Here is a 27,717-nt window from a genome sequence, read left to right as displayed (position 1 = left end):
AAGACTTGAAGACTGGTCTCTTGGCCATTAAAGCTCTGGCCCTACTTCTGACACTGTTCTGTCTCTACGGTAACTGGTCTCCCTGTTCCTATTTCAATCCCACTCACCCCGCCCCACCCAGGCCCGGACCACGGCAGCCTCTGATGACTTCCAGTTTGATTACTTCCAGCAATCTTTTCTGTAGGGAGCCAGAGAGTTAAGTATTTTCAGTGTTGCATCCCAATTACTCAACTCGACCCACAGGGTGAGAGCAACCAGAGACAGTGTGGGTGTGGCTGTGTTCCCATAAAACTTTACTTACACAAAAATTAAAAAAAAGAAATAAATCATTTGCCAACCCCTGCTTAATCCAGTCTCCTCCTTGCAGCCAGAGTGAGCCAAATTCAAATGTTGACCCTGCCATTTCTTGCCTATCCAGTATCTTCTGGATCAGTCCCAACTTGCAGTGTGGTTTACAGCCTTGCAATCAAAGCACGGCCCCTGAACCAGCAGTAGCACTCTCACCTGGAAGCTAGTTAGAAAAGCAGTCTTGCCCGGCCAGTGTGGCTCAGTGGTTGAGTGTTGACCCATGACTCAGGAGGTCACGGTTCGATTCCCGGTCAGGGCACATACTTGTGTTTCAGGCTCAACCCCCACAAGGGGTGTGCAGGAGGCAGTTGATCAATGATTCTCTCTCATCATTGATGAATCAGAGCGTGCATCCTAACAGACTCCCTGGTGATTTGCACACTCCAATTTGCGCAGCTCTGGCTTCAATACCCCTGGTGTCCTGGTGCCTTCCTAACTCTCCCATCTCACCCTTGGCCTCTGAAGCTTCCTCGCGCCCCGTCCCCACTTTCCAGCCAAACTGAAATGCTCCTTTCACCTCTGTGCTTGAGGCATTCTTCTCCAGCCCAGCTCCCAGCCTGTCTTTGGATCTGGACTTAGACATCACCTGTTCCAAGCAGCCCTCCCTGAACTGCACGAGGTGCCCTCTCCCGTGCTTCCATAACCCCCCCCTCCCCCCCCCCCGCCCCAACATCCACCACTGTATGGAGGCGTTGTAACTGCCTGCCTCTCATAACAGTCTGTGCTCATGAGAAAGAGACCACATCTGTCTTTGTCATCACTGCGTGTGTCCTCCATGCCTGGGGCAATAGCCACTGAATGACTACTTGTTAAAAAACTAAAGGCAACACACCCCCACCTTCTTTCCCACTGGGCAAGTGTCCTACACAACTACTGTTTAATCAGCCTGTGGGTACAAGTTTCCCTTCCACTGGCTCCAAGGCTTTGAAGAGTCCAACCTAGCCTCCAAGCTGCCATCTCTCACTAAACCGGTGGTTTTTCATATTAGCAAATGTTTACCATTTGCAGAGGGCCTGAGGGCCTGAGAGATTTCTGGGTAAAATTCTTGAGCTATGAATTAGCCACAGGCCAAGACCTGAACTGCGTTTAGGCGTGTGTGTGGAAGTGGGAGGAGAGGAGGGTAGAAGGGGGGCATGGGCAGAAGATTCTAGGCAAGGAAAACGAAGACTGGAAGGCAGGACTCCAGGCTGTAAGCCTGCAGAGCTATGAACTGGCCTCCTTTCCCACCTGTGGATGGAGCCAGTTCTGTACAAGCGACGATCCCAGCTTTGCTGCGTGGGAAAGTCTCCCACACCCCCAGACGCTGAGAGCAGGTAAGGAATCATAAGCCAGGGCAGCCACAGGGAAGAGGAGACCCCTCCCCAAATCTGACATCCAGTCCAGAGGTTTCTACAAGATCCTTTATTAACAAAGCAAAGTATAAAAGAACAAGGCTCCCAAATGATCCATGTGGTTAAAAGTGCAAATTTACTCCAACCTGAAATAGAATGGCAGGCCTCAGCTATTGGGGCCATAGAAACTTGGTGTGATTAGACGCCTTTTAATCACACAACTGTAGCAGCTGAACCATATTTATTAACTCTTTAGTCTCTGTTATTGGAACAAAACATATGCTCTGACAGCAGCTGACACACTGCATCATAATACACAGTTTGGGGTCAGAACACACATTAAAAATCACAATAAAATAAGAGGAATGTTTTAAAGTCAAGTGACTAAATCAAGGCACTTTTTTTTTTAAAGCAAAAGATGCTCAAAGTATTCCTGAATATCTGAGACTTCAAAAACCAGGTTACATATAATTTAGCTGCACATTTTAGTCTATTCTCTCTGTGCACAAGATCACATGTATCTTTACCTGCTCCCAATTTATACTTGCTTTATCCCCACCAAATCATGAGCTGTGTAGGTATAGAAGAATAAACAGTAGTGTCTTAGTAACAGACATGAGATTTTAAAAAAATTAACAAATGCCACATGGTAACACTGAACTTCTTTCCCTCTCAAGGGACACTGGAAATGTTAATGATTCATTTTTTCCACCACTGGGAAACATTTTTTCCTCTTCATGGGTGGGCGGGGAAAATTAAGTCTTCAGCCTCAAGGTCAAAAGCCACATTTTAGAGAAAAAGTGACTTACTCCAGGAGGATAAAAGAGACGCTCTGGAAGCTGTTAGGTTCATTCCTTCAGAATGTTGATTTTGGTGGGAGCCACTGAGTCAGAAAGGGATAGACACATCTGATCAGAATAGTGTTCTTGGCAATGGGAATGGTAACAAGCCTAAGAAGCTTGGCCCAAAGACCCAGCACTGTTTTTCTGGTGTTCAAGGTCACCAGCTATCCTTGCTAAGGCACAGGCAAGGACACTGCTAAAAAAATAAAAATAAAATAACAACAATAATAATTAATTTTAAAATAAGAATAAAATGCAAATAAAAAAGAAAAGTTATTCTGCAATCCTTCCTGATGAGTCATCGTCAAACTCCAACACAGCCTAGGAGTTTAGCCCGGACTCACCAGGAAGGAAATGCCAAGAACGGGCCTCATGGTTTGCTGGAGGATCTGACTGCAAAGAACAGCTCCACGAGAGGGTCCTTCTGGGAATTGTGAGTTCAGTGTCATCTGTGGCCATGTTAATATTTTTGGTTTGTTTCTACAATAAAGCTTAGCTCTGAGAGATAAAGAAGACTGAGATATCACTCCCCCAACTAAGTATAACAACATCATATCCATAACAATAAATATAACCTTATACATACTTGGGGGTCTAACTGTGTAAGTCAGGGGTCGTAAACTGGTGGCCTGCAGACTTAACCAAAAGTTTTGTTTGGCCCACATGGTGCTTTGGAAATTTTATAATTACTTAAAAATCAGAAATTTAACTTTAAAAAAAATCCTGATTTCCAGCCCCTCTGTACCCCTTTCCCCTGCATGGAGCCGAATAATGGCTGTTTCCCTTAAGACAGGGGGTCCCCACTGCCCACCCACCCCTTCTCTACCTTGCTTCTGCAGGCTGCTGAGTTTGTGACCCCTGATTTTGATATAGCACATACCTAAAAATGTGTTTCCTAACCCAAACCTCTCTCCCACCCTCATGATTTCCACCCCATCTCTCCTTCCTTTCACTTCCATCTTAGGTCCTACTTCCCGAGTCCTTCAGATTTCTCTTGGTTCACTCACATTCTCCCTTCTTTCACTTCAGTTTCATTTTGCAAACCCCACCTCCTACTCTCAGCCCTGGAGCATTCTAGGATGGCTCCCAAGACTGCTCAGTGGAGGTACTGAAGGGTGTCTCCTGGCAAAATGGCTGAGTCATTTTCTTTGGGCACTGCCTGGACAATTAATCTTTTTTTTTTTTTTTAAACATAAGCAATTCCGAGCCTTCCTGTATAAGATTATTTGCAAATATGAATCTCCAGTACCAGGTATACACCAAAAATGTGTACTTTTCTGACCAAGATCATGACGGAGCCCTAATAAAATACAGAACTGAGCTTAATTTAAGTGCCTTGGGCAACCATCACACCTGGCTAATATGCCATATTATTTCATTTGTACACAGTACATGTTTGGGATTACTAAACATTGATCAAAATCGATCGAAAACTCTAAGTTTTGGTTACCATGTCCAGAGAACAATTGCTCAGCATGGCATTTAAATAAAACATTAATATTAAAAAAATTAACAAATACAATGCCCATTAATTAAAAAATAATAATAAAAATTTAAAATATTGAGGATGGATGAGGCTTTGGGAAATTAACCTGAAGAAAAAAATAAAAAGAAAAACCTATAAGAACAGTATGTTACCAGATTTAAACTTCAAAACACTACAAAGATAAAAAAGGAACCTATCAACTTAGCTAGAAATATTTGGAAAATTCAGCTTTTAAAGCTTTATAATCCCTCCAGAGCCTCAATGTCCCCCACTCCAGTAGACTTAAATGACTACAGGGGACACTGAACTCTGTACAGTTTATATCTTTGCAGAAAGCTGGTAGACTGATCCCTTTGCTAAATGCAGTACCTTATAACCTAACACTGACCTCAAAAGCTAGGAATGATCTTTGTGGTTTCAAGGGGAACTCTCCCCAAAACAACCTCAAGGAGAAAGCAGAACATCTGCAACTGTTTCTCTTACAGCCCAAGGCTGCAAAGGATATAAGAAGTCTCTGCAGTTCTGATGAGGATTTCCTATAAATCATTTATTCACAATGATTTCCTGCAGTGGCCAACTACGTCCCTTAAAGAAAGTTTAGAGTTCCCTCAAAGTAACTCAGGAATTAAACAATGGCCCTATTCAGGTGGCTATTTCTGTCTCCCAAGTTTTACCCTTTAAGAGCCTAAGAGAGTACGTGTCTTTGTTTTAAAAAAAAAAAAAATAGCAAAGCAACACTGGGACTGGCTGCAGTTTCTAGTAGGAGAGCATAGGATGGACCATTCTAAACTTGGAACTGTGGGCTGTTAGAAATTTGGGAGGACAAAGAGGGATTTCAGAAGGGGCTCCTCCTGGTTGCAAGACACACCCAACCTGGTGATATTTCTGTCCAAAGGACAAAAAAAAAAAAAGTTGACAAGGGCTATCTCCCTTCATCTCCACCCATCTCCTCATGCTCTCTTCTGTATTTCTCCTCTGCTGATTGACCAGGGAGTCGTGGATCTTCAAATACAGAGCCCCAGATACTGAACTGTACATAATGAAATGCTTTGCAAGACCTGTGCTGACAACCGCTCTTCAAAGTCGCCTTAGGACCACTTACAGGCAGCTTGGGCAATGGGAGAATGACTTTCAATCACTAACCATTACTGAGCACTGAGAGCACTAACTACAAGTTAGGCACTACAGTAGGATTTTCTCTTCATTACCTCATTAAACTCTGAAAGAAATCTCATGCAAAGGAGTTTGCTTAAAAGCCTTAAAAAGAGGTTTTTGTCTCCAGCCAGCAGCAAGTTCCAGTGAGACTCCTTGATAGGCAAAGACTAAAATACATCTTTCTCGAGACCCAACATGTTTTCCGCCCTCCCCGGTGTTGTCTTAAACGTGCACTTTGATGCTGCTTTGCACTGTGCCCGGATCACGGCATGGGCTCAATGAATGGCTGTTGACTGGTACACATTCTGGCATGTGCCTGGAGGGATGTAAATAAAGTAAGCCAGCTTTTCAAGACTGCACCTTTCTTAATAGTAAATATAGCTAGTCTCCCTTTTAGATGTAACACTTGGCACTAGCGATTATCACAAAGAATTGATCAAAATAAAGTGCTATTTGCTCTGGAAGTTTCTCTAACCAATTCTTGGCTGCCTCTCAACCTGTGTGACTTACTTCTTCACAATCCCATCAAACACTAACGATTACACCATTTAAAAAATACATTAATATTCATTTGAAGAGTGGAAACTATGTTCCTCAGAACAGTAGCTCATAGACTAGAACTTCAATTCCAGTTGTAGATATTTACGTTTTTAAAAAAATCAATCAGGAACCCAGGACCTCACAAGTCGTCAAGCCAAAAAAAAATTTAACTTCTTTAAATTTGAGGGCAGAGAGATCTGTGACACAAAAACCAACAGAGGGAACTATTCCTGCTGCCAGCTCTCTCTTCCTTCCCGGGACCTTCCTAAAATCTGCAGATCCTTCCACAGAATCATTCCACACAAACCAGCATTTGGACTAACTCTTAGCTGCTGCTGTTGGATGTTTTTCTGGAGCCTGCCTAGGACACTCTGGTGGGTGTGAAGAAGTTGCCATAATTATACTGGATTGTGGACCCAAGGGTGTCATTTAAGCCACCAAATATCATCCTCCGAAGTTTCCAACACCTTCTGCAGCTCATCTTTCTGGTGCTGAACTGGCTTCATGGCCATCCCCACCCCCACCTGGTGGGAGAGACTTTATGAGCAGTAGGCCAGGGTTTATGGTTCATCTTTGGGGAAGCCCTGGCTGTGCTGAGGGCGCTGACTCCGGGGTGGAGAGCACCTGGCCAGGTAGCGGGGACCCCCATAGGCCCGCAGAAGCTGGGGCAGCCTTCGCCATGTGGACAGCAACCGCGCAGCCACGAGTTCCCGGGCGTGACCATCGAAAGCAGCCAGGAGGTCAACTGGGGCGGCTTCACGAAGTACCTTGGGCAATGGGCCCACTTCAGCGGCTGCCCCGCCAAGGCCCAGAACACAGTGGAAGAGTGTCTGGCGTCCCAGCAGGCAGTCCCTAAGAAACCGAACTAACTGTTCCATGCGCTTGCCCAGGTGAGCCTCATCCCAGCCTTGCTCGGGCGCCCTCTCGCACAGCAGCACCGCCAGCAGCACTGTCTTGAGCACGTATGAGGACAGGATGCGTCCCCACTGGGTGGCAGCCCTTGGGTCCAGCCCTCGGGCACCCAGGTCTCGGAGGGCTTTAAGCAACTGCAGACACTTGAGGTAGCAGGCACCTGGAGGGGCCCGTTCCTGCAGCCAGCCCAGCAGCTTCTGCTCCTGGCGGGCTGTGTTCACGCCCCAAAGTGCATCTGTACGCAGGCCTTCCGGGAGCTCCGACAGGGGCCCAACGGGTGAGGATGGCGGTGGTGGAGCCACGAGGAAGACACCGTCGCCCAAATGGACGGCGGGAATGAGTCGCACGGCCATGGAAAGTCTGCAGCAGCCATAATCGGTGCGGCAGGGCAGGATGTGCAGGGTGGGAGGTTGCTCCAGGCCCCCCGGAGTCAGGGTGACCCGACAGCGCTCCTCCAGGCTGTAGCGCACGGTGGCCAGGGAACGCTGCAGATGCGACTGGAACCAGCGCAGCACCAGGGTGGCCGAGAGGTGGCGCCGCCCGCGCACGTCCACACAGAAGCCCTCGGCGAAGGGTTTGCAGTCCCGGAGCCAGTGACCCCCAGAAGCCCCCGGTGGCGCCTTGAGTGCGCACACGAAGCAGCCATGAAAGGCTGGGGCCAAAGCGGGCTGCGCGCCCAGGCTCCGAGGTTCCAGCGCCACCAGCGGCGGCAGGCGCAATGGCACCAGAACGTCGAAGGCGTCCGGCCGGCGGATTTTATGCTGCTCATACGCGCTGCCCACCTGGATGAAGTCTCCGCGGAAGGCCAAGGCCAATGTGCCCCCAGGAATAAGGCCTGGGGACCCCCGGGCGCGGCCAGCCCGCACCAGCTCGCCCACGATCCGGCTCACGTGTGCCTTGCTGTGGCCCAGCACGTGCGGTGACAGGCGCACCTCATGCTCGTAGTAACTCTCCAGCAAGATGTCGAGGCTGGGCTCTTGGAAGTGTCTTGGAGAGAAGGTGGAGTGGCCCCCCAGGCGGGGAGACCCGGGCAGGAAACGCTGCCGGACAGCGTGGCGACAGCGGAGGAGGATGTAGCCGAGGAGGAGCAGGACAGATATCTTGAGCAGCGGGAAGCCGCCGTCCGCGCCGTCGGGGGGCTCGGCCCGGGCGCCCCCACTCCCTCGCAGGACATGGTATAGGCACACGAAGGCAGTGCACAGGCCGGTCACCAGGGGCCAGAAGACGCGCAGGTTGAGGGTGTAATGCACCGACATGCCGGGCGCCAGCCCCGGCGGTGCCCCCGGCCCAGCATGCGCGCAGCACCCCACCAGCCCCGCTGTCCTGGTCTCCTTCGCCTTCGCGGCGGCTCCCCCCTCGCAGGGCTGGGGGAAGCCGCCTTCCAGCTCGGCCTCCTCTCCCAGCTCAAGTTCTCTTTCCAGCTGCGGCCCGCCCTCGGCTCCCAAGCTCCGGGCCGCGCCCTGCGCCGGCAGCGCGCTGCGTCTGGCCGGGCGGCCCTCCCCACCCAGCGCCCCGGCGCGCTGCCCACGGCCAGCTTCTGGCCCGGCCCGGCCCGGCCCGCCTCCTACCCTGGGCGGCCCTCCTGACACCGGGCTCCCCGCTGCTCTCCTCCGCGCTCGTTCCCGTTACTCGGGCCCGGGAGTTTCCTCTTCCGAGGGGAGGCGAGGCCGCGCCAGCTAGAGGGGAGGAAATGCCGAAGTCTGGAGCCGCGCGCCCAGCCGGCGGGCGGGGTCGGCCCCCGCCCCGGCCTCCGCCTTAAAGCGACGTGGGACGGCGGGAGGGACTTCAGGACGCGCTTAGAACTGGTCTTCTGTGGGCCACCCCCATTCTCCCTCCCCTAAGGCAGAACTGGGAAGGCCCTGATTCCGGGGCGGTGGCCTTGTCCGGGGAACTTCTAGGGTGCACTCACATGAAGTTACACTGGAAAGTTAAAAGGAGCAAAGAGCTCAAGCCGAGACTCTCTCTCCTCCACCCGCAGCAAGTCGTGGCGGCGTGGTATTGGTGGGGTGGCAGGCCCCCAAAGAAAGCAGTCCCTACCAGAGTGGCGCTGTCTTTATTCAAACCAATATTTACTGAGCACCTACTATGTGCCAAGTAGGAGGCTAGGTGCTGGGAAAATAGCAGTTAACAAAATATACACAGTTTCTGTTCGTAAAGCTTGCAGCCTGAAAGAGCGAGAGAGAAGAGAAGAGAGAGAGGAAGAAAGATTGGAAAAAGGTAGGAAGGAAGGAAGGGAGGGAGGGAGGGAGGGAGGAAGGAAGGAAGGAAGGAAGGAAGGAAGGAAGGAAAAGAAAGAATCAAAAGAGAAGGTCATAGAAGAAAATGCTCTGGATGAAACAACTGTATGAGGGAGTGAGAAGATGGGTTTTGCTGCATGGCAGCTGGAGGTGACATCTGGTCTGAGAACTGCATGAGGAGGAGCCAGCCTCCGGAATAATAACAGCCATTACAAGGGACTTACTGTGTGATAGTACTGTCACCTTACACATGTTCACTCACTCCTCCTGGTAATCCCATGAAGTGGGCACTATTTCCATTTTTTCAGATGAGGAACCAGGGGCACAGGCAGGGCCAGCTGCTTGCCCAAGGTCACACAGCTTCAGCAGAGCTGTGCCTTGAACACAGGCACCAGGGTCCCTACCAGAGTGCTGCTCAGAGAAACCAGGGTCAGGACTCAGGGAGCGGACCAGAATTCCCCTTCCTCAACTGCTGGGAATTTGTATCCTTTGTCAGACCTACATTGGGACCTCAGTCAGGGGGAGCTTTGTTTTATTGCATTATCAGGGAGCACCCCCTGAATTTATCTAAATAATCATCTTTATCTAGTTAACACTCATTCCACCTTCCCTGCTCTCACCATCAATTAAGGAGAGCAGGATGAAGGCAATAAAAATATTCAGAGTCCAGCTGCCACCTGGGAATCAGAACCGAGGACGGCTCCTGAGTTAAGCACCAAGATTACTCCCAGGAAATCCTGAGCTGAGCCTGTTAGAGCGAAGCAAACTTGCTTTCAGATCCCATCTCCACTACTAGTAGCTATCAGACGGTAGTCTGTCAGTCAGGATTCTTTGGGTTGTAAATGACAGAAACACAGCTCAAACAGAATTGATTGTATCATGTTAACAGACATCTAGGGGATCCTACTTCAGTAAGGCTGGATTTAATTACTCTCCATAGGCCTCTTAGCTGTTTTCTTCTAAGTTGGCTGCACCCTCTGCCAGGTCCTCTCCATATGCCCCTGGCTGCTCTAGCTTCACTTTAGCCTCACTTTATCCTCACTGCAAAGGAAGAGAAAGTTTTGCTTGTCTGAAAGTGGCAGTAAATGCTATGCCTAGGGATAGCCTTTGGTCATATGCTACCAGCATCCCAGTTAGAGATGCACTGATTAGCCTGGCCTGTGGTGGAGCTATGGACTGAACTGTGTCCCTTCAAAATTCATAGGTTGAAGTCCTTTTCCCCGACGTAACCGTATTTGGAAACAGGGACTTTAGGAGGTAGTTAAGGTTACATGAGGTCAGAATCCAATGATGAGACCTAATCCAATAGGACTGGTATCATTATAAGAGGAAGAGAGAGAAAGAGAAAGGTCTCTCGTTCCCACACACCAAGGAAAGGCCTTGTGAGGACACAGGGAGAAGGTGACTGCAGGCCGGGAGAGCCTTCACTAGAAGCCTGACCTTGCCGAACCTTGACCTTGGACTTCCAGCCTCCAGAACTGTTAGAAAATAAATTTGTTTTTTAAGCCACCCAGTCTGTGGTATTTGTTATATATACAGCCCCAGCTGACCAAGACAGTTGGATACCCAATTCTGGAACCAGGAGGTGAGGTGAGCCTTGCCCAGACCGTGGGGGCTGTGGTCCCCAAAGAAGTCAGTATGCTATGCTGGAGAAGAAGGAGGGGATGTTTTGGCATGTGAAAGCAACAGGTGGCCACCATATTTTAATAAATCCCTTAATCACACTTTGCTTTAATTTCCCCATCTATAAAGTAGGGGTAATACTAACAGGGTGACTTATTTTTCCCCTAGTAGATATGATGGCATGCTATCATCAACCATACAAAAAGGGCGATGCTCTAGATCAGAGGTCAGCAAACATTCTGTGTAAATATTTTAGGCTTGTGGGCCGTACAATCTGCTACAACTACCAGGGTTGGCTGCTGTAGTTCCAAAGCAGCTACATTTATTTTCTGGGGCTGCTGTAACACAGTACCACAACTGGGCGGCTTAGAACAACTGGAATTTATTCTCTCACAGTTCTTAAGGGCAACAGGCTGTACTCCCTCTGAAGCCTTTAGGGGAGGATCCTTCCTTGCCTTGTCCAGCTTCTTTTTTTCCCTTTTCTTTTTTAAAATATATTTTTTATTAATTTCAGAGGGAGAGGGAGAGAGATAAAAACATCTATGATGAGAAAGAATCATTCATTGGCTGCCTCCTACACACTCCACACTGGGGACCGAGCCCACAACCCAGGCATGTGCCCTGACCCGGAATTGAACCATGACCTCCTGGTTCATAGGTCGACACTCAACCACTGAGTCAGGCCGGCTGGGCAGCCTTGTCCAGTTTCTGGTGACTCCAGGCATTCCGTGGCTTGTGGCTGCATCACATTAACTTCTGCCTCCATCTTCACATAATCGCTTCTCTGTGTATCTTTTTTTAAAAATTTGATTTGAGAGAGAGAGGGAGAAAGGGAGAGAGAGAAACATCGATTTGTGTTCCATTTATTTATACATTCATTAGTTGATTCTTGTATGTGCCCTGACCAGGGATTGAACCTGCAACCGTGGTGTATTGGGACCAACTGAACTACCCAGACAGGGCCTGTGTCTGTATTTCTTCTTTTCTTTCTCTTATAAGGACACCTGTCATTGAATTTAGAGCCCAGCTGGGTAATCCCAATGGTCTCATGCAGAGATCCTTAATTTAATTATTTCTGCAAAGACCCTTTTTCCAAGTAAGGTAACATTCACAGGTCCCAAGGGTTGGGATGTGGACATAGCTTTATGGAGGTATACTGGAAAAAGCTCACTTTTCCCTGCTGTATCTCCTTTATCATTCACACGGAACACTTCACCCCACTGCACTGAGTCAATGATGTGTTTCTGTTACTGTTTTTCCAGTCCGTAATTGGTTCCCATAGCTCACTTCCTCCAAAGAGTTCAGGTACAGACCTCAGAACTTTGCCCTTGGAAAATCTACTGTATGTGTCAGAGCAAATACAAGCCACTTATTTATTAGTTTATTACCCACTTTTGTGGGTTCTTACTGTATGCCAGGCAGAGGGGAACCTGAAGGAAAACAGGGCACTCCCAGCTGACGGATTAAAACACCGCACAATATGGGTGGATTCAGAAAAAGGTTTTGTAGACTTTTGATAATTATTTCATTAAAAATTTCCTTTAATGTTTAATACTTGACAAAGTCCACTCCTGTTTTGTTTTTTTTAACAGCTTAGCAAATATATACACACAGCCCTCCCAACATTTCTGATATCCCAGAGGTGTGTCTCCCAACACTGATGAGAGGAGAAGTGAAAGAGGAGGTGACTCACTTCCCATGGAGGCCGGGGAAGGCTCTCGGGAGACCTATGACTAGGCTGGGAAGGATGGCAACAGACAATACTGTATCATATGTACCATGTGCCTCCTGGACACAGCCCTTCCTATAGTTTCTCCTAAGATGCTCAGAACAAGCCCAGTGAGATAGGGGCTGTCATCAATGCCTTTTCAAATGGGGGGAAAGTGAGGCTAAGAGAGGATGAGTCACATGGCTGGCAAGGCTACTTCAGAGCTGGGTTCTTATTCCTGGTGCTTTTGTTCCTTTCACATTGTAAAGGGTTTTATTGCACAGAAAGAGAGCACTCTGGGAAGGCAGGTTAATTTATGTTTGGATCTATCTCACTAACCAGCTGATGAGGTTCTTGGAAGGAGGGACTTTGCCATAGTCATCTTAGTATCAGAAGCACCCAACACTGTGCTTGGAACGTTATAGGGGTTTTCTGAATAAATGAATGAATGATGTTTCTATCAGCAGAAATTCAGGGAGGCCATTCCAGGTAATGGGAACAAAATGTGTAAACACTCAGGTCCAGGAGCATGTGATAGTTGGAGGCAGGGGGAGACAGGACATCGGTCCTATTGTTGTGGAAGTCTAGAGTTGGTGAGTGGATGCTGTGGCATTCACTGACCATCCATTCCAGCCTTCTTCTGCAAGCTGGGGCTGGAAAGCGAAACACATTCCCTGGCAGGGGGACAGGAGCTGCCCAGGACACCTGCTTTGCTAGTGCAGCTGGCAGCAGAGGTGGGTGGTTTTGAAGCCCACAGCTGGGCCCTGATTCCACAGGCAGCTCCCCGGTGGGGTGGAGGCAGCAGCTCCCTCAATGGCCCAGCCTGCTGTGTAACTTAGGAATCCTTTCCGGAAGTCCCAGAGTCCTTTCCTGCAGCTTTCCCACAGCTTCTCAAACTAACTGCAATAACTGATCTGTTGCTGTTTCTTAAACATGTCCTGTTGGTTCTACTATGCATGACTATTACACAGCACATGGCACATGCTACTCAGAACACCCACATGGCCTAGCCTCTGTTCAGAGAGACGAGCCCATCAATCACACTTTTGTGGCTGTCACAGCAATATTAAGTTGATGCAGATGTCTCTAAACACTTACTCTAAAGTGGCTGGAGCAGAGAGCCAGTAACAAGGCCTGACACACAGCTTTGCCAACAATGCCACCCAATACTGGATGGTGACCAAGTGACCTAAACCCATCTAAGCAAGACTGTGGGCAGAGACAGGGGAGGGAGGGGGGTGCATACATTCCGGTGCCTTACGAAGCTGGCCACAGCTTTGCAGCAGACACAGCTGGCTCCCTGGTTTGAATGGGACACATGAGGAAGTGGAACTCAGAATTAAGCAGCAGGCATGGAACAGACAAAGGCTTTGAGAAAATAAAAACCATAGCAGGTCAGGGGAGGGTAGGAAGGGGCGAGGACAGCAAGCAGCTGATCTGAGAATAGTGGGTATCAGAGTTGATGTTGGGGCACAAGGGCTGCTGTGTGCCTGTGACAAGCTAGATCGTCCCTTCTGAGCGAGCAGCTGCTGCCTCGGTTCCCTGTGGATCCTTATAACAATCACTGCTAGACTCAGGGGTGGTTGTGGCATGAGTTGGGAGGCATTTTAGCTCAGTCCCCTAGAAAACAGGACGTAAGTGACGGCTTGCATGTGAATGTGTTCTGGGGAGTACAAAGCCAAAAGCAGAGGGGAAGTGAAGCAGGGAAGGAAGGAGGGTGTATACATGTGGTGCATTACCGAGCTGGCCACAGCTCTGCGGCAAACATAGCTGGCTCCCCAGTCAGCAAAGATGTTGCACTGAGTCCCTTTATCTCTAATCAGCCGTTGAGAAAAAGGGCAGCCAATTCAACAGATGGTTCCTTCCCATTTCCTGTCCCTCATCTGTCAAAGTATGCCCACTGGGCATTAAATGCCGGCACTTCCTGGCTGTCTCCAGGTCGATGGAGAAGCCAGAGTCTCTGCAGGTCTAGCCTAGTCTGTACACATGCGGTCAGTCTCTACTCCTTGGTTGGCTCCATGCAAAGGCAGGCCTTGGTTGGTGGCAGTGATGGCAGTGCTCTTTCCAATTGTGATTGATATGGAGCAAGCTGTCACTAGAGCTACTCTGGGCAAGAAGCAAGGCCAGTAGACAAGGCCGAATGGTCTGAGGTGGCCCATCAACTGGGTCTGGTACAGAATGCTCCCTGAGGAGGTGTCTGCTGAATTGATTCTGGAAGATGAACTGGTCATTGCCAGACAAAGGAGATAGAGAAGGACAAACGTGCAGAAGTCCCTTTGTGTATGGAACCCTGGACAGATGAGCATGGTCTGGATTTCAGTCGGTCTGAAGTTGGAGGCTGGAGGGAGAAATGTTGCGAGATGAGACTGGAGATCTGGTCATAACCTGTGTACCATACTGTTTGGTTAGGAAACTCTTGGTGACTAGTAATAAAAGACCCCAACTCAGTTGATTTCCTTCCATCTTTCTGCTCTACCTTCTAGACTAGCTCTCCTCCTGGTTACACAATGGCTGCCATGGGTCCAACATCACATCCAGACACACAAACATCCATCAGAAGATGGACCTAGCACCATGTCTGGTACTTTATAGAGGTGGCTGTCTCCTATGGATCTCTATTTTAGAGCAAGGAAATATTTCACAGGAATTCCCCAGCAGAACTTACTGCAAGTTTCATGGTCTACAATTGCATCATGTCCAGGCCCAAGCCGATCACTGGCCAGAAGAAGGGAGTTGCCCTGATTGGCTTATATTAATGAGGACTTACCTCTGAGCTAGGGCTACAGTCAACTTTGTTAAGAGTTGATACCTGAATAAATTTGGGATTCTCAAATTTATTAGTAAGGAAGGAGGAGGACTACAATATCAATGGAAATATTAATTAAAATATAAGTTCTGCGCCCTAGCCAGTTTAGCTCACTGGATAGAGCGTCGGCCTGCGAACTGAAAGGTCCCAGGTTCAATTCCAGTCAAGGGCACATGCCTGGGTTGTGGGCTCGATCCCCGGTGGGGGACTTGTAGGAGGCAGCCGATCCATGATTCTCTCTCATCATGGATGTTTCTGTCTCTCTCTCCATCTTCCTTCCTCTCTGAAGTCAATAAAAAAATATTTAAAAAAAATAAAAATAAAATATAAGTTCTGCTACTGTTACAGAAACACTTCACTTGTCTGTCGTGAAACAGTCATAGTGTCAGGAAGTTGGGCTCCTTCAATCTCCTTGTTCCATCCTGCCTAGGTGCTGCCCTGACATCTATAGTGCAAGATGGCATTCCAGCCCATGGGAAAGAGTAAACGGACAAAGGAAGGGCATGACATGAAATTAATTGCACTTTCCATGTCTGCACATTACATGGTATTGTGATCTTTAATAAGAAACATAAACTTGGTCTTTGTCCCTATTTCTGGCACAGATCTCCTAAAACCCTTGGGATTTCCTAAGTGACCAGAGTGTCAAGGTATTTTTTGTTATGTTACTGAGGTGACATTTTTCACCAGCATCTGAGGATGGGGGCTGTTTGCCAGGAGAACCAACCATGTGATTAGAAGGATGGAACTTTCAGACCTCTCCAGTTCCTCCTCCCCACTCCCCCTTCCACCCTCCATCTCCAGGGAGGAGAAAAGGGCTGGAGATGGAGCTCAAATACCAATGGCCAGTGGTTTAATCAATTAATAATGAAGCCTCCATAAAAATCCAAAAGGATGAGTCTGGAGAGCTTCTGCGTTGGTGATTACATGGAGATGTGGGGAGAGTGGTGGGTCTGGCGCGGGCATGGAAGCTGGGCGCCCTTCCCCTATGCGTCCTCCCATCTGGCTGTTCCTGAGTTTTATCCTTCCATAATAAACCAGGGATCTAGTAAGTAAAATGTTTCTCTGAGTTCTGTGAGCCACTATAGCAAATTAATCAAATCCAAGGAGAAGAGCATTCATTGTCTGTCAGAAGCAGAGGGGACAACCTGGACTTGCAATTAGCATCTGAAATGGGGGGTAGGAGCAGTCTTGTGGGCCTGAGCCCTTAATCTGTGGGATCTGATGCTACCTCTAGGCAGACAGTGTAAAAATTGAGTTGAATTGTAGGGCACCCAGCTGGTGTCCAAGAATTGCTTGGTGATGTGGGAAAATGTCCTTCCACACATTGGAATTGGTTCCAGAAACACACATGGCCACATGTAACAGCAAAGGAGGCTGAGAAATGTAGTCATTATTCTAGAGCAGCGGTTCTCAACCTGTGGGTCGCGACCCCTTTGGCGGTCAAACGACCCTTTCATAGGGGTCGCCTAAGACCATCCTGCATTTACATTAAGATTCATAACAGTAGCAACATTACAGTTATGAAGTAGCAACGAAAATAATTTTATGGTTGGGTCACAACATGAGGAACTGTATTTAAAGGGCCAGAAGGTTGAGAACCACTGTTCTAGAGCATGAATCCTGCTAAAAAATGTGTTGTTATTATGGGAAAGAAAGAGAATGAATATTAGGGGATAATCATCAGCCTTTGCCACAGTAGTCAACCAACAGTATCTACTCCAAGGGCTGCTATGGGATCAGTTCTATCCTAATTTCGATTCATTATTTGTGTGATTACTAATTAAATGTTTGTATTTCTAAATATACTGTAATCTCTTCTTATGAACAGTGACCTTATCTGTCCTGTACACATTCAATTACTAATTGTTGAAGGACCAACTAAATGAAAGAATGAATGAATAATCCTTATTTCAGAAGTCCGGCAAAGTAGTCCCATAAAGAGCTTTTCACTAGAGAATGTTCTTCCCTGGTCTGTATTTCCAAAGCCACGGTTTATGAGTCATGAATAATGAAACCAGCATCAGTCAAAGGGAAGCTTTGGTCCAGCAGAGATGAAGGGCCAAGAGAGAGCTAATGAGTCTGTAATGCAATTTTTTGCCAATAAAATGGTGCGATATTAAATTCAAGGCCATGAGATTTACACTATAAACACAACACAATTAGAGAGTAAGAACCCACTTCCCCACCTGCTCCAGTTCTTCTAGTTTGAATCATTTTATGGACATAGATTTCCCACTGGCATTGTCTGGTGATGCCACGATGAGGATTTTGACAGGCATTTAATTTCTGGTTGTAGGGCCAATGGGGCCAAAAGAGACTCAGAACTGAGTGGAACATAGAATCGCTGAGTTCAGAAAATCACTATCTGCAAAGTTAAGAGTCACATACGAGGCCCCTTCTTCCCTGCCTCCTGCTATCAGCGTGGAGATAGGAGTCAGCATGTCCTGAGTGTTTCCTGTTCCACAGGCAACGTCCTAATTAAGCACTTTAGTGGTTCTCAACCTTCTGGCCCTTTAAATACAGTTCCTCATGTTGTGACCCAACCATAAAATTATTTTCGTTGCTACTTCATAACTGTAATGTTGCTACTGTTACGAATCGTAATGTAAATATCTGATATGCAGGATGGTCTTAGGCGACACCTGTGAAAGGGTCATTCGACCGCCAAAGGGGTCGCAACCCACAGGTTGAGAACCACTGCTTTACATGGTTTTCACTCATTCAGCCCTCACCACACAGAACAACCTTATGAGGTAGGTTCTATTTTTATCTCCATTCTGTAGATGCAGAAACTGAGGCATAGGCAGAATACACACTTTGTCCCAGGTCATACAGCCAGAAAGTGGCAAAGTTGGATTCGGACCCATACCTCTCATGCCGATACCTTTAACAACGCTACACACTACCTTGAGTCAGTCATTTCCCAAATGGACATTAGATAATGTTTTCCAGAGCATGGGGGAAAAGATCAAAGTAAGACATATGAAGGAAATTTTTCATAATACCCAATTTACAGTGGAGTCTCCTCTTACAGGGTAGGGACACTTCAAAGTCAGCATGTAGCAAAATAAAACTGCATTTAGTTCAAATTGCCCTTGACAGATTGGCAATAGAAGTTAGGATTACACATTTGTCAAAACATTTAATGGTCCACTTCCAACTTACACATTTCACTGTATCTAAATTTTATCTTAAAAAATACCACAAACATTCTAGTGAGTAAAATGCATGCTGAAGTGTTTAGGGGTGATGTGAACTGGTCTCAGCAATTGCCTTTGAAATATATAAGAAAATCAGAGGAACTGATGGGTGGAGAGAGGGGTGGGTAAGTGGACAGACATATGATACAGCCAGTAAAGTTAAACGTTAATGGTAGAATCTCAGTGGTTGATGTATGGATGGTCTCTGTACAGTTCTTTTGATTTCCCTGTTTGCTTGAAGAAAATATTTTAATATAATGTTGAGACAAAAAAAAAAATCAAACATTTAAATATCTGTTAGGATGTTGCTAGTTTGGAAACTGATATCCTGGCTCTCATTGACCATCATAGCCAGATTTTTTCCAGCATCGAAACCAAAGTTTCATCAGTTGAGCACCCAATGAAGGAACTGGTTTGAGTTCATGGGCCAAGTTATGTGAATTCATATGTATCTTTAAGCACTCAGCATGGTGAACGAGCCATTGTAAGACATGGACACTGGGAGACGAGATCAGCTCTTTAAGTACAGTCATTTAAGTAAAACAGTATTGTCCAGACTATTTAAAGTGCTCTCTCCCACACCCGAAGCATTTTTGTTTATGTAACTAAGCCACAGCAACTTAAATTTGCATTCTAATACAGTGATTTTAAAAATCTATCCACTCTGTTGAATGTTAAAATAACCATTTTCTGCCCTGGCCAGTTTGGCTCAATGGATAGAGCATCAGCCTGAGGGTCCTGGGTTCCATTCCTGATAAGGACACATATCTAGGTTGCAGGCTCCATCCCCGGCCCAGTCAGGGAGTGTGTGAGAGGCAACCAATTGATGTGTCTCTCTTACTAGTATTCTCTCAGTCTTCCCCTCTCCCTTCCACTCTCACTAAAAATCAATGGAAAAATATCCTCGGGTGAGGATTAACAAAAACAAACAAACAAGCCATTTTCTTCTAAGGAAAAATTGATAACAATCGTGGGAAGTTGGTTTCTCTCCTTCAGTCCTAACAGCAAAATGAAAAGTTGGCAATCCTAGATCAATAAATCACTTCATCCACCACTTGCATGTGGGCAGGGCTCTGTCTGTTTGCTTTGTGGCCCCTTATCTCACCAGTGCTTGGCACAAGTGTCACCCCATAAATAAATATTTGTTGAATTCATTTTACCAGCCTGTAAAATCTAAAGGGTTGGGGAGAAAAAAGCCTGCACCTGGATGCAAGAAGTCATTACTAAACCTACGGACCGATTGACAGATGGGCCTGCACTAGGGCCCGGCCCCACACAGACATCCTGTGATCATCTATCTAAAGACACAGTTGTCAAGGCATTCCAACCACAGCCTGGCCAGGATCCTCCCAGTGTAACTCATACTCCACACATTTCACTTGGGACAACTTTCTCTCAAGGAGGGAAAGTATTACTTTTTTATGTGCCTAAAAAGCCAAGTGGACCTTTGTGTTTTGACACCAAAAAAAGGATCACTTGGGATTTGCATCTCTCTTGGAGGAGGAGGCACAGCAGAGAGGAACCCCAGGACCACCATTGGGGACCATATTTCCCTGCACTCTGGAGTGGCACAGTGGGAAATTCTGCCACTTACTCATGACACCTGGCTTCTCGGCACCTGGGTGCATCTACAAACCCACAACTGTTCCTGAGCCCCTGCTATGTGTCAAGCACTGTACTTTCCATATGTGTAATCACTAATGCTCATAGCCAACTTGTATATAACAGGTGGGTATTAATGTCATCTCCTACTTTACAGATGAGAAAACTAAAATTCAAAGGGATTACAAGACATGTACAAGACCATCCAGCCAAGAGCAGATAAAACCAACAATTAAACTCAATTCCATTAGACTTCCACTCCAATGCCCTTACCATGACAGCTCCTTGAATTGAATGTCAAAGAGGCAGTGTTGTCCTTAGGGCTATGCTGCAAATGAGAACTAGAATTGAGGCCATTAATGCAAACTCCCTAGATTACCAGTACGGGTTAGATCGTTCTAGTAGGTATCTCTTGTTTCTGCTTCCTTGGTACCCACCTGGTGGTAACAGCTTGATTTTTCTTGGGAACTTCCCCTCCCTCAGCTGTTTGTTTGATTTGGATGTCACTACTCACAATCCCCAGCTTGAGGAACAGACACATAACCTAGGCCACTCTGTTGAGAGTACAGTATTCCCTTGCTCACTATGTGATTCAGAGTAAAAGGTGACCCAAGTTGATCCATAAGTATTAGTTAGCTTTTGCTACATAACAAACATCCCAAACCTTGAAGGCTTAAATAACAAACATTTATTATTTTTCACAATTCTGTGGGTAGGTGGGGTGGTTCTTCTGCTCTAGGCCAGCTCAGTTGATCGCAGTGGTCTCTTGGTGGCTTGCCTGGAGCTGAATGGTCTAGGATGGCCTTCTCAGTGTCCAGTGGTTGGTAGACTGGTTTGTCTAAGGACATGTGGAAAAGCATGTTTCTGATCCGTGTAATTTTTCATCCTCTGGTAGGCTATTCCAAGCTTGTTGCTGTGGGAGCAGCATTCAAAGAAATCCAGAGCAAAGACTGAAAAGCAGATTGAGACTTAGGCTTGGAACTCATATACTGTCACTTTTACTACATTCCATTGGTCAACACAAGTACAAGATCATCCAGCAATAAATGGTGCAATAAATTCCACCTCTTGGTGAAAGGAGCTGCAAAGAATTTGAGGCCATTTGCAATTTACTCTAGAGTCAATTTTCAATGGGAAATTGAGAAAGAGAAGTCCTTTTTTTTTTTTTTTTTTTTTTTTTAGAGAAGTCCTTTTTCTATCAGAGTTGCTGATCCATTAGGCTGTAAGCCCTGAGATGCTGGCAGGCAGCTTTACCATACAGGGGAAAGGCCTGTTGGAGAGGAAAGGACTACCAAGACTAGAGATAGAAACTGCTGATGGTTTCATTTGAGCTCTACTCATGCCTATATTTAGGTTGGTTTGAGTCTCTCCTTTGAGATTGGAAGTGAGAGAAAGGAGGGTTTCTTCCCTTCTGAATACCTTCCTCGGACTCCCAAAGCATAGCCCACTTCTTAAATGGTGGCAAAAGCTGTCCTCCATAATTGAATGCTGTCATTCTCAGTCAGTGTGAGATGCTATAACAGAGTATCATAGATTGGGTGACTTATAAACAACAAAAATTTCCCTCTCACAGTTCTGGAGACTGGAAAATGCAAGGTCAAGACACCGGCAGATTCAGTGTCTGGTGAGAGCCCACTTCCTGGCTCAGAGACAGCTGTCTTCACTGCGTCCTCACATGGCAGAGGGGCAAGGGAGCTCTCTGGGGTCCCTTTTTTAAGGACACATTCCATATGTGAGGGCCCCACCCTCATATCTTAATCATCTCTCAAAGACCCCCATCTCCTAATACTATCACCTGGAGTTCGGATTTCAACATATAAATTTGGGGGTACACAGACATGCAGCTTTGAATTCCACTTGAGCTCATGGCCTAACTTTTGGTATCCTTCTACTGAAATAAATGATTTCCATGGAGGTGGGAGGGACAGGCTGGTAAAGAAGACAGGTGTGGTGAGTTTCACACAAGTGTTTGCTTTGATTTCAACAGAGATAGGGTAAGTCCGCAGGGATTTTTCAGAAAAGATGTCAGGAATATGGTAACATACTAATTTAATGATGAGCAGGCACCTAGAAAAGGTGCCTAGTTTTGAAGACTGGTCACTTTTTGGTGGTATCTGAATCTCTCCACAGCATCCAAATCTCTACCATTTATGGTTTCCCTGTTAGGGTCAAATAGAGAAGCCATCCTCTGTAGTTTATGTGAATTCAATCCTAGTAAGTGCAGGAAGAGGTAGGAACAAAAATGGAGAGAGAGAGAGAGAGAGAGAGAGAGAGAGAGAGAGGGAGAAATGTGTCACCATGTAAACACTGTGGGGGACCTACCCATCTACCTACTGTTTTTGTCTATGAGCACAACCTTTTGGTGGGCATAAGATGGAAACTGTATATCTGCTCTTGTTCCCTCATGCCATCCCAGTTCCCACCTGCTGGGTGCAATCAGTATTAAAGATGGCTATTTCCCTTCAACATGGTCCTAAGAAACACCTTCCTATAGAGCTCAACTAGAGAAACACAGTGATGGGTTCCAGCCCTGGAAAAAAATCTACTAGGTATAGGGAGTTTCTGGGAAACAGCACAATGCTGTGTTGTTTAGGCCCTAGACCAGCCGTGGGCAAACTACGGCCCGTTTGAAATGAATAAAACTAAAAAAAAAAAAAAAGACCGTACCCTTTCATGTAATGATGTTTACTTTGAATTTGTATTAGTTCACACAAACACTCCATCCATGCTTTTGTTCTGGCCCTCCGGTCCAGTTTAAGAACCCATTGTGGCCCTCGAGTCAAAAAGTTTGCCCACCCCTGCCCTAGACTCTAGGGAGTTTAAGAAATGGTTTCACCTGGAGAGTAGCATACGAAGTGAAAGAAGTCAGTCAGAAAAAGACAAGTATCACATGATCTCACTCATATGTGGAATATAATTAACAAAATTAACTGATGAACGGAGTGGCTCCAGAGACATGGAAGCATGAAACAGAGTGCAGAATCTCGGAGTGAATGGGGGGGGCGGGGGGGGGAGGCAGTTCGTGGCAGAGGGGGGTCAACCAAAGACTTTGAATGCATATATGCGTAACCCGTAACCCGTGGAGGCAGACAATGGGTTGGTGAGGGCCTGGAGTGGGGGTGGACAGGGGTGGGCTAGAGGGGATCGATGGGGGGGGGGGGGGGGGCATATGTAATACATTCAACAATGAAGATTTTAAAAATAAATAAAAAGGAAAAAATTATTTCATAGGAGGAAGTCTTTGTCAATGCATGCTTTTCACCATCCTTACTGACTTCGGAACCTCCCCTATCTCATTTCCTCACTGGAAAAGATGGGGAACAGGAACAAGTCACCCACATTCTCTGAAGCCTGCCACTCTCATTCTTTGTAATGTCTTTGTCAATTGTAGCTTTGAAGACCCTCACTGGAGGGTGTGACACCGTTCATTGGACCACTTGAGCCCATCACTAACGCAGATGTGATTTCGAAGACTCCAAAAGCCAGCACTGGCAGTAAACTTAGACTCCTCGCCCTGAAGCTCCTGAGCAGTCTTCCCAAACTGCCTCCCTGGTCCTATCCTGATGACACCAGAGGGCAGCGTGAAAGGATGCCCCTCTGCCGACTGCGGGGTTCTCCAGCCACATTTCTTTTATACACACAGTGTGTCGAGGGCCACTTCCAGCCGCTGCCCGGAACCTAAGCAGCATCTGGCCATCAGCTTGACAGGATGCTGAGAGGCCTGCGTGTACCTTTCACTGGGACACGGAAGCCCTTCACTTTTCCCCCTTTGTTAAAGGCACACTGGGAAGACAGACGTGACTTTTTATAGCCTCTCCAAAGGTCAGGCTTTCTCCTGTGGCTGGAAGTGGCCCTCGACACACTGTGTGTATAAAAGAAATGGATTATCAGCCTCACCTTTACGTCAGGGCTGTGCTGAGCACATAATCTACCTCCCTTTTCTTCCACAAAGCCACCCGGGGCTCGATTTGATGTGTTTTATTTCTGACCCTGCATGAGGGATCCACCAAAACACCCCATCCTGCAGGAGGCCTTGAACAATGCTCACTTCCTTCTTCACCTGGGATAACCAACCTGGACCATCCGGAATGAAGCAGGTGTTTGATTTGCATGAGTAAAGACTCAAACTAGGCACAGCCTGCTGTAACCACAGGGAGGGACCAAGAGCCAGGCATCCATGTATGTTCAGAGCTATTTTAATAGAACAGTCCTCATCCTCATTCCACTGTGTGGCTTTTGTTCTCCTGAAAGGTACCTGTGTGGATTACCGATAATTCACTCAACTTTCATTGGTTCAACTCATACTTACTGAACACCTACTCCGTGCCATACTGTTCTCGGTGCTTGGAATATACTCAGTGAACAAAACAGCATCTCAGCCCTCACTGAGCTGGCAGTGAAAGCCTTGTCCATTATAGTGGGGCCATAGAATTTATTGCCCAAACTCAGACACTCTTGAGAAGAAAACTGATTGCCGTGGATTATTAAGTCGGACAACAGACACAGACCAGAACTTTCGTGGGCAAACCACAGGGGAGGTGTGCAGCAGCCCAAGGCTTTGCCTGGTAGTGGACACTGCTCAGTAATCAGGTGCTTCTAGAGCAGAAAGAGCAATGTGCTTTGGAGGTAAGCAGTGCTGGGTTTGAGTCTCAGCTCAGAGACTTACTGAGTGTCATCAACTACTCATCCCTTCCGTCTGATGTTCAAGTTTCCTGGTAGTATGGATTACGTGAAGTAACACTTGGAAAGACCTAGCCCACACTTGGCACGTAACACCGTAGACAGGTTCTGTGACTTTAAGCAAAATGACATACAATGAAACCAGTTTTACTATAGGCTAATTGATATAAATAAGAGTTAAGCTTCTACAGCATCTTATCAATGTTATAATGAAACGATGTTGGACAAAATGATGCCATTCAAGGACCTGCTGTAGAGGCCTAACAACCATTGGTTTCTCATCCCTCAACTCAATGCCAACACTCCGACCCTCCCCCCACCCCCAACACACACATTTACTAGATTTGGAAGCTACCCTTTAATCTAAAGCAATCTACCCGGATTAGCAAAAAACTTACATTGGTTAAATAATTATAGGAAAAGTTTCTACTGGAGCAGCAGAATAAAACCGATGAGAAAATCATAACCATTACTACATTACTGAGTTTACTGTAAGTGCTAAGTAGCTTTTTACATTAACTGTGTTCCTACAATCTCTATGGATCAAGTCATGTTTTACAATCCATTTTAAACATGAGACTAAGGCAGGGGTGGGCAAACTTTTTGACTCGAGGGCCACAATGGGTTCTTAAACTGGACCGGAGGGCCGGAACAAAAGCATGGATGGAGTGTTTGTGTGAACTAATATAAATTCAAAGTAAACATCATTACATAAAAGGGTACGGTCTTTTTTTTTTTTAGTTTTATTCATTTCAAATGGGCGGGATCCGGCCCGCGGGCCGCAGTTGCCCACGGCTGGACTAAGGCCTAGATCAGGGGGTCAGCAAATGTTTTCTGTAAGGGCCAGTAAGTAAATATTTTAGGTTTTGCAGGCCACAAGCATACTGTTGCAACTATTCAAGTTTTCAGAGGTAGCATGCAGCAGGAAAGTAGCCAAAATATGTAAATGAAGGGTGCGTTTCAATAAAACTTGACTTACAACAGCTGGATTTGGCTCCAGAATCTGTCTGCTGACTCCTGACCTTGAGAGGTAAAGCCTAGCTCAAGCTCCGCAGGCTAGTGAAGTGGTTTAGCTGGGATCTGAGCTACACCCATACACACAGTTCTGCATCCTGGTTTACCCCTCACTACAGTCAATGTCAGAGATTTTTCATATCACAACAGAGACACCTCCTTTTTCTTAATGGCTACAGAGCAATCCCTGTTGTGGCTGAACTGTAAGCTGCTTAGCTGGTCCCCTCCTGGCAGGTACTGAAGTCAGTTACAGCAGTTTGCTATTATAAATAATGTTGCAGCAAATACCTGCACACAAGTCGTTTTGCGCATGTTGAACTGTGGTGTATTTTCAGAATGGCTGCTGGAGTTCCAGCCTTGATATCCATTATCACAGGCTGCATGCAACAGTTGGGGGAAGGCAAGAAAAGCAGCTTCCAGTTGTCTGACCTTTCCCTGAAAATCCCACCTAAGAGCTTCTGTTTATATATCACTGACCCAAACACAGTCCCATAGGCACATCCCGCTGCAGTGGGAGAGAGAAGTCTGAGGGCCTCCCCTGGGATCTCGTGGAAATGGATGGACAAGCACGATGTCCCATGTTACTCCAAGGAGGTGGGAGTGGTCCAAGCTGTCCCTTCTTGCTGTGGCTTTCTTAAGGTTCCCTTCCCTCGGATGGGGATAAAGTACGGAGATAAAGTCAGGAGGCCAGACTCGCAGCCTTAGCCGTCACCATGGGTATCTCTGTCTCCCTATCTAAAGATGCCCTCTCCCCCTCCCATCTTTCCTCTACCTTAGTCTGTTTTAACTAATGGCATTTCATAGAAAAACTGCAGATTTTTCTTCAGACAAGATCTCTTCCCCTAATAAACACTTAACATTGTTAGCAGCACCCTTCCTTATCAGCTTAAGAATAGTGAAATGGGAAATATACTTTATGCCTATATACTTTAACCCATACCAGTGACTTTCCATTTCCTAATTTCACATACAGTAACTCTTCAAACAGGTTCCTGGCTCCTCCTGAATCCTAATTAAATCAGTACAAATGTTGTGGATCTGAAAGGATGGGGGATGGCGATTCCAATGAAAGCCGTCTCTACCTGCCAAGGAAATGGATTTGAGAGCAGTTTGAGGAGGGAAAATTATAGATCTTAAGATTAATTCGATGTGGATGGTGAGGCTGAAGGGAGTCAGAAGGCTGGATTTTGGCCTCTAGTTTACACAGCTGGGTAGATCTTTTAATCCCCAGTGGCTGGCCCTTTATCTGGCATAGGGCAGATGTTAAATAAATTTTGTGAATGAAAAAAACAAACATAAAAAACCTTCTTTCAATACTAGTCACTTCCCTTGACATGATTTCCTCATTTCTGTCCTATATTTTTATTATTTTCCTATTCAGCCTGAAACTTACCACTAACTCATGTTTCCTTCAGGTCCTGTATTAGTCAGGATTCCCGAGAAAAACAGAACCAATGGGGGTTGGAGGTGGTGTACATATAAGGAATTGGCTCACGTGATTACAGAGGCTGACAAGTCTCAAGATAATCTGTCGGCAAGCTGGAGCCTCAGCAGAGCAGATGGTGGGGGGAGTTCCAAGAGCCAATGTTTCAGTTCACGCCTGAAGGCAAAGGACCAACGTCCCAGCTGGGCAGTCAGGCAGGAGAAATCGCCTTTATTTTCAGGAAGGTCAGCCTTGTTATTCTAGTCAGACCTTCAGCTGATTAGACGAGGCCCACTCACATTAGGGAGGGCAATCTGCTTTCTCAGTCTACCAATTCACGTGTTAATCTCAACCAAATCACCCTCACAGAAACACCCAGAATGAAGTTTGAAAAATGTTTGGTACCCATAATCCAGTCAAATGGACACAGGAAACTGACCATCACTAGTCAATTTTATGAGTGCACCTGACTGATTAGCCAACAAGTCCTGCTCTTCTTCTGGAGAGGTGTTTTCTATGCAGTCAAGGTCTTGGCAGAAATGAGAGGCACTCAAATGGGAGAACTGAGTGGAGTTTATGGATGAGACTTGTTCAGAAAGGTGAGGGCAGGATGAAGGGAACTTAAACTTGAGGGATGGTGAAGCCTCCAAGGTCCTGAGACAGTCGGAAGCTTTTATGACTTCCGGGTCTGATGGGGTAGACAGAGGGAATGTGCCAGCCATGTTCAAAGCACTTGACTCACTACCTTTAAAAAAATGCCTTTTTAAATTGACCTTAGAGAAACATTGATCAGCTGCCTCCTGCACG

General features: G+C 46.6%; 2 protein-coding genes across 6 annotated transcripts in view; both read right to left on the bottom strand.

The window, feature by feature from the left end:
- COQ7 (coenzyme Q7, hydroxylase) overlaps positions 1-27,717 on the bottom strand; it is a 90,723-nt gene that overhangs the window by 45,189 nt on the left and 17,817 nt on the right. The window contains exon 7 of one of the 5 annotated variants that reach the window (XM_070412902.1): positions 10,857-11,266. The exons of 3 other annotated variants lie outside the window; for them this stretch is intronic. The gene's annotated coding sequence lies outside the window, so the exon portion shown is untranslated. Of the gene's footprint in view, positions 1-10,856; positions 11,267-20,458; positions 20,744-27,717 lie in introns of those variants that run through there. One more of the 5 variants, XM_070412901.1, reaches the window with a different exon arrangement.
- On the bottom strand, positions 1,731-8,257 carry ITPRIPL2 (ITPRIP like 2). Its single transcript, XM_070412896.1, has one exon. The coding sequence runs from the start codon at positions 7,868-7,870 to the stop codon at positions 6,263-6,265; it is 1,608 nt and encodes a 535-aa protein (XP_070268997.1). The 5' UTR covers positions 7,871-8,257; the 3' UTR covers positions 1,731-6,262.

This window comes from Myotis yumanensis, unplaced genomic scaffold (genome assembly GCF_028538775.1).
Source record: "Myotis yumanensis isolate MYYU_CA2020_CCGP unplaced genomic scaffold, mMyoYum1.0.hap1 SCAF_4, whole genome shotgun sequence".
Taxonomy (NCBI): Eukaryota; Metazoa; Chordata; class Mammalia; order Chiroptera; family Vespertilionidae; genus Myotis; species Myotis yumanensis.
Note: the sequence above shows the minus strand (reverse complement) of the source record. Positions and strands in the feature narration are given on the sequence as shown.

Bases quoted from the DNA above. Each gene is read 5' to 3' on its own strand.
- ITPRIPL2 (XM_070412896.1), bottom strand. From the start codon at position 7,870: ATGTCGGTGCATTACACCCTCAACCTGCGCGTCTTCTGGCCCCTGGTG.